Source organism: Meleagris gallopavo, chromosome 12, assembly GCF_000146605.3.
Source record: "Meleagris gallopavo isolate NT-WF06-2002-E0010 breed Aviagen turkey brand Nicholas breeding stock chromosome 12, Turkey_5.1, whole genome shotgun sequence".
Lineage (NCBI taxonomy): Eukaryota > Metazoa > Chordata > Aves > Galliformes > Phasianidae > Meleagris > Meleagris gallopavo.
In genome coordinates, this window is record NC_015022.2 from 7,190,271 (window position 1) to 7,204,631 (window position 14,361).

General features: G+C 42.1%; 2 protein-coding genes across 2 annotated transcripts; one reads left to right on the forward strand and one right to left on the reverse strand.

Moving 5' to 3' along the window:
- Positions 1-964: 964 nt before the first annotated feature.
- On the forward strand, positions 965-4,569 carry RPS27L (ribosomal protein S27 like). The gene is made up of 4 exons (XM_010717313.3): positions 965-1,069; positions 1,144-1,252; positions 3,206-3,316; positions 4,360-4,569. Exons 1-4 carry the CDS (start codon positions 1,064-1,066, stop codon positions 4,386-4,388), a joined length of 255 nt encoding a protein of 84 aa, XP_010715615.1. The 5' UTR covers positions 965-1,063; the 3' UTR covers positions 4,389-4,569.
- An 840-nt stretch (positions 4,570-5,409) lies between these two features.
- LACTB (lactamase beta) lies at positions 5,410-14,355 on the reverse strand. The gene is made up of 6 exons (XM_031555287.1): positions 14,331-14,355; positions 14,053-14,119; positions 12,420-12,610; positions 11,747-12,092; positions 11,047-11,212; positions 5,410-8,985 (listed from the first exon to the last, which is right to left on the reverse strand). The coding sequence occupies exons 3-6, from the start codon at positions 12,576-12,578 to the stop codon at positions 8,424-8,426; spliced, it is 1,233 nt and encodes a 410-aa protein (XP_031411147.1). The 5' UTR covers positions 12,579-12,610; positions 14,053-14,119; positions 14,331-14,355; the 3' UTR covers positions 5,410-8,423.
- Between the last annotated feature and the right edge of the window lie 6 nt (positions 14,356-14,361).

Here is a 14,361-nt window from a genome sequence, read left to right on the forward strand (position 1 = left end):
CTCTCCTGCAACCCAAACTGAGCTCTGCATTTTTATTTTCCAAACCTTACACTTCCAAAAAAAACCCTCCCTTCTTGTCACAAGATCAAAGGTGATGCATGGTCACCGAGTCATTCAGCAGGTTGCTAAGCCACAGGCAGCTGTGAAAAGGAAATGAATCTCCAAGCACAATCAAAATAGAGAACCAGACGGATGTGCCCTGAACACATCCTGTTTTCAGATCACCATCCTGTGCGTCCCTCCTGCCACAGAAATTAATGTTTCATGTGACCCGTGAATCTGAAGCCTTCTCCCAGCAGCACAGCTCCTTGCAGGACAGAGGCTGAAAAGGGAGAGGTGAGAGAGGGAAGAGGTGAGAGAGGACAGCACTTTTATATTGTGCTGGTGGTGTTTAATATACAGTTATTTTCTTAACCAAAGAAAACCATAAATCTCTCTCAGACTCCGAATCGATCAGCCCAGTTCCTCTCTTCTGCCTGATAAACCACATTCATTTCAAGAAGGCTGGGAGGCAGGAGGAGCCTGAAGGCCATCAGCTAGCTGTAATGGCGTGAGTCACAGCCCTGCAGATCGAAGTCCCCATGATACAGCAAGAAGGCCTTGCAAAATACGCGTGTCATCAGCACACTGGAGAGTAACGAGATGCACTAACGAAGTATTTGCCTCACAGGGCGATGGCTGCGATGGAGAGGAGGAAAGCTAACAGAAGGGCCCGAAGCCGTGGGTCTGCAACACAGAGTAACGGCAGGCTGGGGCGGGGAAGGAGGCGTTTGGGAACCGGTGTGCAGGCGCAGGGCCGGAGAGACCGTGGCAGCTTTGATGTACACCTCTGAAATCTGCATTAAATGCTCAGAACAACTTCTACTAAGCGCGGCAGCCCCCTGCACCAGGGACGCGGCGGCAGACGGCGCGGAAGGCCTTCCGTAGCAGCCATTTCCGCCACTCGGCGCCACCCGCCGCCACACCGTTACGCCGCTCAGCGCCCGCCCCGCCCGCCCCCCCGCACCATCGAGCCGAGTCCTCCGAGCGCCCAGAGCAGCTCTCCGCGGGAGGCCCCGCAGACATGCCCGTGAGTTGCGTGGGGCGCGGGGAACGCGGGGGGCCGGGGGACACTTGTGTAACCGACTGTTCCGTCCTACCCAGCTGGCCAGGGACCTGCTGCACCCCTCCCTGGAGGAGGAGAGGAGGAAGCACAAGAAGAAGCGTTTGGTGCAGAGCCCCAACTCCTACTTCATGGACGTCAAGTGCCCAGGTAACGGCCCGCGGGTCGCTCGCTGGGCGCGGGATGAGCTGCCTCGTGTGCTGCTGGGCCGGGGTGCCGGCCGCGCGGACACCGGAGCGACGCACGGACGCGGTCCTGCGCTGCCCGTGCGGGTCGGGCTGCTGTCCCAGGTGCTGCCTATGCCTGCTTGTCACACACCTCGCTTTTGGCTCACAAACATCACGTAACCGCCTTCACCCTTATCGGCTCCAGCAGCGCGTGTTCTGGCAGAAGGATGCCACAGAAACCAGCAAATGCTGCCACGTATCTCCCAGACCCTGCTGCAGCATAAGGAAACTGTAACAGTGAGAAAACAGTAGAAAATGCGTCGACTCACAGTACCGATATCCTGACCAGAAGTAAGGAATTGGTGCTGCACTCAGTTTTCTTGTTATCTTGGTAGTTCAGATCTCTAAGAAGCTCTCAGACACCATTTTCCATCTAAAAAGTGAGGTAAAATCATTAAAACTATTGGAAAATGCAGGGTTGGCTTCAAAAAACAAAACAAAAAACACCAAACCACACAAATGGAAGTTCTCTTGGGAGAGGGAGGTGATTGTTCCCCTCTACTCAGCTCTTGTGAGGCCCTGTCTGCAATACTGCATCCAGGCCTCCAGTACAAGAAAGATGTGGAATTCTTGGAATGAGTCCAGAGGAGGGCCACTAAGATGATCAGAGGGCTGGAGCACCTCTCCTATGAGGAAAGGTTGAGGGAACTGGGCTTGTTTAGCTTGGGGAGGGCTCCAGGGAGACCTCATTGTGGCCTTCCAATACTTGAAGGGAGCATATAAACAGGAGGGGGAAAGACTGTTTATGAGGATGGATAGCGATAGGACAAGGGGGAATGGTTTTAAATTGAGACAGGAGAGGTTTAGGTTGGATATTAGGAGGAAGCTTTTCACACAGAGGGTGGTGAGGCACTGGAACAGGTTGCCCAAGGAGGTTGTGGATGCCCCATCCCTGGAGGCATTCAAGGCCAGGCTGGATGTGGCTCTGGGCAGCCTGGTCTGGTGGTTGGCAACCCTGCACATAGCAGGGGGTTGGAACTAGATGAACATTGTGGTTCTTTTCAACCCAGGCCATTCTATGATTCTGTGATTCTATGATTGTGAGGGAGCTTCCTGAGTACCTTTCTCACAGTACATTCTATTTTACTCTCTCCAGGCCACACACTCTGAAAATGGTGGCTGTGCTCATCATTCTGTTTGTCTGTATTCTGTATCCACCTCAAGATTAAATATATTGCAAATTATCCCTCTCGTTCCTCCTAAACAGTTAAAAATACTTTACAAGGAGAGTACCATAGGGTGTGAGAAGCCTCTGGTCTACGACTTGTATGAAGTTGATTTCATATTTTCTTCGAGCTGTAGAACTTAGAAGTTTCAAAGTGTTCCTGATGCCTCTTCCTGAATCTGGACTGCAGTGCTGTGCCAGTGCCAGTTCTGTGCCAGCCTTGTGGTGTCAGTGTGGTGCTAGCCCTGGACAATACATCTATGCTGTGTGTGTACTAATGATTAACAGAAAGCAAACAGCCCTGAATAGCAGTGCATATGTTCACAGCTGCCAGGCTTCATCACCAGCAATGTTCTCCCCCAACAAATAACCAGTTCTCTATCTAAGGCTGGTATAGAACAAAGGTAAAGCACCCAGCTCCTGCTTCTTGCAGGATACATACTACAGGTACATACTAGGGCTTGTCAGCCAACAGATTTTGTTAATGATTTTCATGGGAGAGGCATACTAGTTTCAGTTAGCTAATGTGCTTGCTATGCATGCTAGTAAAAGCATGTGAGTACTGCACGCTAAGTTTTATTTGGTGTACTTTGTAATGTAATACTCATCTAGTCTTGAACAAGTGTACTTGGGGTATCTGGTTCAATTACACATACAATTAAAAACATACTAGAAATACTCAGTAGAAAATTTAACAATGCTGTTTTGCAGGATGCTACAAGATCACCACTGTGTTCAGCCATGCTCAGACAGTGGTTCTGTGTGTAGGCTGCTCAACTATTCTGTGTCAGCCTACTGGGGGAAAAGCAAGGCTCACAGAAGGTAAGGAGAAACGTTTAAGCAATTTGAATATTACACTTAAAACTGCACATCTGTGGACTTACAGCCTGCAGATCTCTTAGCTTTGATTTTTGAAAACTAGTACTGGAAAGCTTATTCTTCGTATTGCTGAGCGCTAGCTGATTAAAAAAACAACAAAAACTTGCAAGCTGGGGCCTATTTACAATGTTTTATGTTTTATGCAATGTTTTGTTTGTTTTATGATGGCTAAGTAAGTTCAGAGCTAAATTTTGATCAGAAACAATTTTAAATTCAGTGACCTGTAACTTCCTTCAGCCTAACTGATACAGGATATTCAGTTCTGAACTAAGTTTAGATGGTTTGGCAAGCTTAAAGTAATGCCATGCCACTGCTAGTCAGTGGTGGCTTGCTTGTTTATTTTTAAACAGTGGTACTGTAAGGCAATCCCCGATTCACATTTCGTAGTCAAAATGCTTGTATGAAGTGTAAAAGAATAAATAACCTGCTAATACACACACAAATATAAATAGATAACTGGTATAGCACCGCTATCTTGAAATGTAACCCAGTGTCCAAAATATATGAAAAACATCGGAAACAGATGAAGGTTAAAAGTAATTTAAAAAATGAATCCAGATTTCATTCACCTTAAAGGATAAAATGTAATTATATATGCAAGGACATAGTAGTCCTTGTACCACATACTGCTATATAGTTGGTAGGAAGACAGAATACCTGAAATGAGGCTGTTGAGTAGTTGGAAATGTGTAAGAACTCCTAGCAGCCATTTCACTTTAGGGTTTGTACCACTAAAGAACAGAACAACAGACTGGAATTTATAAAGGATCTGGAAAACAAAACAATACGAAAAAACCCAACACTACACCTGAGGCCTACAATGAGATGAATTCTGACTGGGTTAGAGTAGACTCAAAGTTAGTTAGCTCTTGTGGTACATAAAGTTCAGTAGATTTACTACGCATGTTTCCAACTTGAGTTGGATGAGCAGTTTTTCAAGGTCATCTAGCAATGTAATGCTGCTTTCATTTGTGATTTCTTTACAGGCTGTTCATTTAGAAGAAAGCAACACTGAACAGTCTGTTCAGCATACAGCAGTGGATCTGTGTTCCTGAAAGCCTTACCTGGTAAAAAAATGCCTGTTGATGTAACAATGTAATTATGACTGATTTTGTGAAAATGACACACTATTGGTGACTGATCAGCTGGAATCTTTTTCAATAAATGGTCTGAAGTGCATTTTTTTTTTCCTGTAAGTTGCAGACAGTTGAGCTCTATTTTTTCAGCTTTAAACAGTGTTTTGTAATTGGGTGGTGTCATTTAATATAAAAGGCTGAACCCTGGACTTACTGCATCCTTCTTTCTGTTAATCATCAGCAGGGTAAACCATATGGTGACAGTCGGCTCTAAGAACACATTTTGTATAACTGAATGCTGTGGCTGCTTCCATGGAAAGGGTTACCAAGGCTAGACAGGTTTAAAAAGGACAGGCAGCTCAGCTGTTTCAACATGGCTTTGGTGCCCTTACTCTGTGGTAATACTTATTTCTCAGATGCAGAATTACTCACATGTGTTCAGATGTTATTCTGGAATGCCTGGTTTTCCCTTTCTCTAATCTGGTCTACAACCTGCACTCCACATTCTATACTGAGATTCCTATGCAAAAAAACAAAACAAAAAAAAGAAGTATTTGAATCATTTTGCAAAATGAAAAGCACTGAGGGTAGTGTAAGCATGTGGCATACAAGCAACAGTGCATATTTTCAGTATTAAGTATTGAAATTTAATCATTACCCTTTTGCAATGAGGAAACTGGTTTGTAACTAGCTTTTAAAAGCCATCCCCTCCTAAAGGATTGCTAAAAAACTGAGATTTATTTTTAATACCATGATACACCCTTCAAACATGCCATCTTACACATGCCTTGTTTTAATACTACTCAAAATTTTAAGTTATATGTCAGCATCATCTGTTTTAAAATACCACCTGTCTTGATGAGCTCATTATTGTTAGGAATTTATTTGTTTCACTTTTATGATTAAAAAAAAACAACCCTATATGTTTCTAGTTAACTAAGAAAACACCTGATATTGCAATTCAGTGCATTTGCAAGCTGTTTTATTTCACTTAATAGAGAATACTGATAATTACCAGAGGTAAGGAGCAGGTGTTTGATACAGAGACAGATGCACCCATTTAGCATGCATACCTTTGAGAACAGAACACGTTCATGTTTGTGCCATACTGTTTGCACAGTACAAGTTAAGAATGTGTCAGTCACCTAAGTTGCAATTAATTGACCAGTTTTCCATACCTAATGCCAATGCATCAAATAAGAGGCTTCACACTAAAGATGACAGCAATACTGTGATTTGGCCATTTGTGCTAAGCCAGACTGATGCTTAGTCTCCCCCATTTCTGCTTTCCTCCTACCTCTACCCAACACAGAAAAACGTAAAATTTGTGATTAAGTGCTGTATCAGAGAAACTCAGTGACATGTTTTGCTACATGTGTTGGTAGACTTCCTAACATTTTCACATTTTACACAGCTGTACACATTACAGTAGACCTTTAAAGTCTTAAGTTAAAGGATGTAAAAACTATGTGGTCTTTGCATACAGAAGGCTGGTGGCTAATCAATCCATGAGGGGAGTGGGATACCGTCATGAATATCTTAGTGTTAAAAGTATCTTAAGACACTTTATTATTCATTTTCTTACATACTTCAAACACCTCTATGTCCAAAGGAATTCATTCCAGGGTGTTGGTGGTAACCAGTGATAGAACCCAAGAGAACGGCAAGTAGCTGCAATAGGGGAGGGTCAGCTTGGAGGTTCTTCACCTAGAGGATAGTCAGGCACTGAATAGGCTGCCCAGGGCAGTGCTCACGGCACCCAGCTTGCCAGAGTTCAGGACGTGACTGGATAACATTCTCAGACACATGGACTGATTTTTGGGTGGTCCTGCGTGGAGCCAGGAGTTGGACTCAGTGATCCTTACAGTCCCTTCCAACTCAGGATATTCTATGATTACTGTTTGGTCATACGCAGGCAAGCATAATACAAGACCTACCCATCCTGCATGCTCAGTTTTTATCTAAACTCTCTCGCAATGGTCAGCTAGTGAAACTTGTCTCTGAAATACACAAAATGGTTTTCAAGAATGTTTAATGCCATTCACAAAATAAATGTATCAATCCTAAAGCAGCAGTATTACTTTTTAGGGTTTCCATATGTAAAACGTTTTGTCAACTTCTGTTCACATATTCTCCAACGTGAAAGCAATGCAGAACTACTTACCTACTCTTGTTCCCTGTGGAAAACTGGCAATGACTTCTGCTGCTGCACGCTTAGCCAGCTAGCAGGTGCTCATGACTGCAAAAAGCAATGTTGCCATTGTAGATGTTCAACTCCAGTACCTCTGTCTTGAATTCTCAAACAACATTAAAGACCTGAGTGAGTGTAGGTGAATACACTGCCTCACCAAATGAGCTTGTTCCATTACTCATGAATATGGAAGTAAATTCTTCGTGGACCAGAAAAGCTAAGCAAACGGTAAAAGCAAAAGCTTTTACTGTTTTAAGGCACAGGAACAGTTACTTATAATTATGAAGAGTCCTAAAGCAGCCCCCTGCTGCCAGTGCAGGTAAAGCACTGACACCTCAAAGTAATAAATTTCTTCATTTGTCAGTCTTGGACAAAAAATATTCACAGGCATAATGGTAACAGAGCTGACAACATGGCACTGCATCACGTGGCAGGTAGCAGTATTAAGTTAATACTAAAAACTCTAGCTTGGGAAAGATGAAGGTAAGGCTACCTTCTTTCAACCATTACTCAAAACATTTTGCTCCTTAAATTCAGAGGCAGAACTGCTGAACAGTGCAGGGACTCAAGCATTAGAACTCCTTCTGTGGGATGGTTTGTTTCATTTCAACCTGGAAATACTGTCTGATGTAACCACAGGGAAGTGGAGTCTTGGAGACCGCAGAGATCATGTGCACCATGATGGAATACATCAAATAAACATAATCAGCTGTTACTGCACTTCTATTGAAAACATGAAGATTAGATACTGCTTATTTGGAAGTCTGCCAGAATTTCTTGTTCAGTCTTGAGCAAAAGTAATGCCTTGAGGTAGATGTCTAAAATAGAAAAAAGGATGGTTTGGGGAAGACAAACAAACAAAAAAAACCTCAAAGTGCATCAGATTTCTACTACTGGCTTTGAGAATGGGCTTGAAATTTTACTGAGTTATTTTAGTTCCTAATTCCTGAACAAAAGAGAAATCTACATTCCAGAATACAGTGCCATTTCCAGCTGTTGGCTACAACTGCTGCTACCAAAGCTAGCATGTGTATCATCCAGCAGTGAGGCTGTCTGACAGCTCACCGTGCTGTGCTACTCAGGTCCATGTGACATAACACCTTTATTTCCACACCTCAGTAATGCCACGTTTTGTGTCTAACAATGAATGGCGTTGAATATCTAAATAAAATTATTTTACACACATGACTCTATGCTCTTCCAATTCTTAGCAATAAACAACTCTGACAAAAATGCACTTGATGGAAATCTTCATCCCAGAGGTAGCTTTGTTTTTGTTTTTTGCTTTTTAATCAAATAAAAAAAAGCTGTATGTAAGAACACAGATTTTGTCAACAGTAAAGTCATTCTGATGTTACTGTTTTCACAGATCTGAACTGAGAATAATGAATTAGGTCTTTTAAAAGTTCAGCACTGAAGGCAGATAATCTGCTGTTGTACTCAATAGGAGAAAGCAACGCTCTGTTTGTTCAGCTGCTGTTGTTGTTTTGTTTTTATTTTTTGAATGTTGGTCAAATAACTGGATGAGGAAAAAAGCCTCACTACTAAAATGATAATTTACACAGTTAACACAGGAGTCAAATTTGCTTGTTACGTTCTTCTTTCCTGTAAGAAACTTCCCTGAGAGATGAATTCCAGTACACTTAAATATGGCACCACTAGCAGAATTCCAGTGAAGTGTTGATGCTTTTTCCTCACCTGTTCTTTGGGATCTCAGGGCCCAATTTGATTTCCGTTTCCATTTGTTTTTCATGTTCACTTACTCAACTTACTTCAAGTTCGCTTATTCATCTCTCTTTTTAAAATCTATATATTGTGCCCGTTTTTCTTTATCAAATTCCCTTGCAATCTTTAAGGCAGTGCTGTTGAGGGAAACAGATTGCATATTACAGATAATGCTAACAATTACTCCTCTAGGTGGTGCCACTTCTGCAGTATCTTCAGCATCAGAGTCCAACTCTTCAGGAAGAATCAGGAGAACGCTGCTTGCACCCACTGCACCACCTGTATGAGATGCGTAGTGTCTCTGCCTCCTGCAAAAGCCATACTGTTGTTTTTTCTCTACTACAGCCCAAGCCATTGCATATTTACCATCCCTGTCCCACGACACTTCAGTTTTTGGCACTGGGGTCCACATCATTGCAACCGTGTCTGGTTTCAGGTACCCAGGCAGAAGCTTGCCATTATTGTTTCTAAATTGTCCAGCTTGGTAACTGTACAACAAGGCATTTCCAAATTTCAGAAGGTCACCTACTGATGACAGGAAGCCTCCACCAGCCCACTTGTAAGAGTTGTCCACATACGGTGCGTTTACCAGACGTCCCTTTTTGTTGTAAACATAACACCTAGAATTCAAGAACATTCAACTTGTCATCTCAGATATTCTGAACAACTACCTTAGCAAGGCAATCTGAGCATGTGTGAAATTGTTCTCATGAAAATGTTGTCTTGTTCAAAATATTTTTTCCTTAAATGTTTGTTGTTGGTTTTTTTTGAGAAAAATCAACACAAAAATTCAATGGAAAAAAAAAAGGTTAGAAGCTTCATTTCAACAGAAGCACCAAACCTTGTACTTATTATTAGGGCACAATAAGAGTAAAGGCAACAGAACAAGAGACGGGACAGAAACCTGTAGATCATCCAGCACAGGACTTCTCTCAAATCCCTGTACTAGATTTCAAAAGTGTTTCAAGAAAGAGGATCCTGCTGCTACCCTGCGGTTATCTGAGACCCAGCTGAAATTTCACCAAAGCCTTACAGACTATACTGAGCCAGTAGTTTCCATCTGTGATTAATTTCTCCCCCTGCTCCATTACGGTTACTACATACAACTCAGTATTCTGAAACTAACAAAGCAAGCAGGAAAGAGAGTCTTGTAAAACCTGTCATTAAAATACAAAATTAAAACTACCAACTGGAATTGCGGAATAAAGAGCACAACAGCAGCATGGACAGAGTTATGCTTTTGAAATGGTACATTCATGAATGGGTGCATTTCATACAACAGATGAAAAGCACTGTTGCACATCTGTACATTCTGATGAATTTCAAGCATAGTAAATCCACAGACTGCTTAAAGAGCTATGGAAATGAATCACATAAAAAAAGAAGGGAAGGGGAAGAGGAAGGGAAAAAGCAGCAAGCCTACTCTAGGCAGTACATGCTTTTATCCTCTATCTGGTCAACATGTATACTGGAAAACGTTTAGGGAACTTCTGAAAAAGCTAGTACTGAAAATCGAGGCTGAAGCAAAGAAAGATAAATGGTCCAAGACTATTATCAGCTCTGCTGGTAACCTGCATATCTCAGTATCCCCATTTTTTCCAATTACAATATAACTCGTTACAAAGATGCTGAATGCTTGACTTGTAGCTCTAAAAAAAATCTTGAAAACGTAAAGTTTTAAGCCTCTTTTTTTTTTTTTGTCTTAGTGAAATACAGCAAAAGCAAACCATTAAACAAACCACGACAGTATTTTTCAGTCTGAGACATCAAGCTGGCTGTATGTGGAGACAAAAACCATCACATGAGGATTCTAATGTTCCTTAAATAAGCCATAAAAGACCATGAAACAGCACCTGTCCTAACTCTTTCATATCTGCCACATTTCAGTTTATAGACTTGTTTATACACACACATATCAAAGGGAACTAGACTACAGCAGCCTGATAATTTACAAGACCACTAGAATCCAGATCTACAAATAGCTGGAGAACCTCTGAATATTTGCAAGCGAAATAACAACACAAAGCATCTTAAAATACAGCAGTAAAGCTACCCTTGAAAGATTACCAACTGCTACTGTTGTTAGCAACAACACTATGTAACAACAACATGTTTAATATGCACTCACACACAAGTTCTATACAACTTGGATCCAGTACGTTCATAGTTATTTCCACTCTTTTACAGCACTTTGAAAACCATACTTTTAAGAAAGTTGAACCTCATTGTTCTGAGGCTTGCCATAACCTGCTGTTGTGATTCAGTTGAATTTTTCTCCTGCAAAGCAACTTAAAACGTGAATCAACAAATCAACCTCAGAGCTCATCCAGGTGGCTCAGTAAAACAAGGGCAGAGATAAGAAACTCAGTCCTTACGGCTCTGTTTTCCCCAATTTACAGTTACCTGCTTAACTGTAACCAACCTAAATGCAAACTCCTCAGTCACCCCCACCACTTCCGCCACCACAGACACAATTATAATTGCCAATCTCATTTCTAGCTCTATAATTTCACATTTATAGAACAAATAGTGTAACGTCAAAATCATAAGATAACATGGCCCACTTCATTTAAAAGCCTGACCAAAAAATAAAAGTGCACACTCTTAACTCAGTTGGCTCAAAGACAAAAAGAGCAACAAACACCACAGAAGCAGCAGAGTAAAATCTCATTCTTTCTTACCTTGCTCTGTTATATATCATTGCTTCATTGTCATCCAGCACAGTTGACAGCATATCCAAGTCACGGAACATTTTTAGCATGTAATCTGTAAATTTCTGCCCTGAAACTCTCTCCACAACAGCACTTAAGAGGGTAAAGCCATATGTTGAATACAAGAACTGGCTACCTTAAAGAAACAAAGAGCACAGGGGTTGAAGTCAGCTGCATGATGCTTAAATGGGAAGCTGTAAGGATGGGAAGCTTACGGGACAACATTTAAGTAATCACATGTGGAAATCAAAGTGCATACAGCAATGTAATGTTCTCACTCCAATTTTAGCACCATGTAAATCACAGAATTATGACAGTGGGTCCTAGGAATTGATGTGAGGCAGCAGACAGGCACTTGCAGGTAGCTCTGAGAATGGCTGTAAAACATTTTTAGGACTCTGCGTAACCTGATTGGTTTGAACATTACGAATACTGGCACTTGAAGACAACTATATGACTGGACAGTTTGTGCAGGTCAGCCCAGATATTTCTCCATCAAGCTTTCAGTGGAGTACAGGAAGAAAGTAACACAAGAGAACAAAAACAGAACACACAAACACCATTTATGGGATGCTAATGAATATAAAGCTGTGCTGAATACAAAGCAATTTGAAACAACAACAAAAATCACCAGAAAGGTCTGCCTAGGTCAAAAGTAGCAGTAACTCACCTGGTTTGAAGAATAAAGGATCATTTTTAAATATCTTCAGCGATTCAATCACACTCTCAAATTTTTCCTTCAAATAATACTCTTCATGTTCAAACTCCTTGTCTCTCCTGCCAGGTTTTGAATTTCGGCTTTTTACTTCACCTTCGTGTTCCTTCTTTGGCTTGTCAGAGTCAGACTTTTCAATGCCTTTGCCATCTTTCTCTTTCTGTTCTTTATCTTGGCCAGATTTTGTTAGTTTAAGTGCTCTGTTTGCCTTTTCCTTTTCTTCCTTTACTTTTGCAATATCTTTTTCATAGTGACGAATCCCGCTCAAGTGTGAGACTAACAATCTTGTGGTAATAGTGACCTAGGTAGAAAAGGACAACAGGAGCTCTTTGTTAAAAATAAAATGCACACTGATTCACCAGAAAGTAAAACCCAACATGAGGACAGAGATGGAAGACCTTTTAAACACCATGTACCGAAAGGAGTCAAACTACATCAATAAATGCACATTACAGACTCTAAAACTGAAGATCCACACTTCCAATGCTGCTTTTTCAAGCATCAAACATCAGCACTTTTCTGAACAGCTTCTGGTGTGTTACAGGACAAAGCCATACAACAGCTGTACATATACACTGTGCAATGGCAGGAACAAAACTCAGAGTGCTACCGCTAAACAACCATGTACCTTTTCACCCTCGTAGACTTTTTCTGGAAATTCAGGGACGTATTTCTGCACTGGAGCATCTAAGTCCAGCTTCCCCTCTTCCCACAGTTTAGCAACAGCCATCATGGTAAGACACTTGCTAATACTGGCAATTCTCATGATGGTCTCTGGCTTACACATCACACGATTCTCTACATCAGCGTAACCCAAACCTGTAAAGAAGTAAAAACACAGTGGGAGATATTTCACACAGAGACATGCTGAACTTTTTGCAAATTGCTGCATTTATTGGTTCCCCAAAACGTTTTCCTTCTAGCTGAATTGAGACATGAAGCAGTGGGTTGTGTTTCTGCTTTACTTAAGCGAGTAACGTTTTAATTTAGTAGGACAGGTTAATTAAACCCCCTGGTATTAACCAACAGCAACTCAAATTAATGATTAAGAACACAAGAAAACCCTTTAATTAAGATTGAAGATTAAACCAAAACTTATGTTCCTGCGGTCAAATATTCACTGTAGAAAAACAAAATAGAATCTAGATTGTAAAATAACTGTCCAATAGTCCTCAATGCTCTATTATTACTCTAAATTATGCTTAAAATACTCAAGGGTCTTATTTTACAGTGCGGAAATTAAGAAAGGACATTACTCAACTCATAGTAATCACCTACACTGTAAAGCTTCACCAGACAGTTCTGTTACACAGTTTCATGATCCCCTGGCACAACTTTAATTAAAGGAAAGCATAAGAATCTCAGCACCAGTGTTCTCTCATGTAAACAACACATCAGTCTGGCAACACCAACTGGAATTAAGGCAGTATTACCAGACACTCCAACCAGCCTTCAATTTGAGATGGGTTTGAAGAAGCTGAAGGTGATGCTTCAGCATTAATGCTATAAAGTGCAATAGTTTTCAGTACGAGCACTTCTGTGACACCTGAAAGCAGTCAGGCTATGCAACACTGTACTCTTAATAGCAAATGACTCACAAACAAAACTCACCAAAAAACAAGAAGTAAATGACAACAGTTGCCCAAGACCATTTCTTTTTTAATTTTACACAGAGTTGTACTCTGGTGTTTTCATTGCACATCTGAACGCAGATGCTGTACTCCTAAGGAAAACACCTCTCAAATCTCAAACTGCTCTCATCAGTTTAGCAAGAAAGCAGAAGGAGGGAGGAGGAAACACTTCTCACATCCCTGCTGCCTTACTCAAGGCAATGCTGACCTCGGTATCCGTGCATGACAGGGCTGCTGCTCCCACTTGTGACTGTCCTGCTATGGGGCTTGGAACCAAGGGTGACAAACCACCACCCAGACACAGGTTCCCACATGCACCTCCCTGCGGGTCAAGGGATTCTGCACAAATCTTATACAGACCTCTGCTTTCCTCATTAGATATGCTGAGACCAGGTAAAACTGTCAGATTTTGACACTGAATCAAAGGATTCTGATACTCAGTTTAGCCACGACGGAAGAGAAACAGCTTCGTGCATACATAACGATTAATCCATTCCAACACCGTCAGAATAAACCGCACGCGAGCTGCCGCTACGGATTCCCGGGATGCAGAGGGCTTCGCCATGAAAGCACCGCGCTGCTCCCCAGGCACTGCCTGTAGCCGCGTCCCGGGGTGATGCCCGCACCGACCTTCGGACCACACCTCCCTTCCATCCACAGAAACTCCGACCAGGATACCCGGGATGCCCGCTTCGTCCTGAAAAATAAATTAGACAACACAAAGGAGAATCTCTCCAGTCCGTCAACAGCTTTTCCCGAGCTCCGACCGTGCAGAGCAGTGCCCGAGGACACACAGCCCGGCAACTCTGAGGAACACCGGGACTACGCAGTGAAAGTACGTGCTTGTAATTCAACGCAATCAGCGATCGGGACGCACAAGATAAAACAAAAAGCGGGTAGCTCGGCACCTTGATCCGCCGCAGCAGGTCCCGGCTCCTC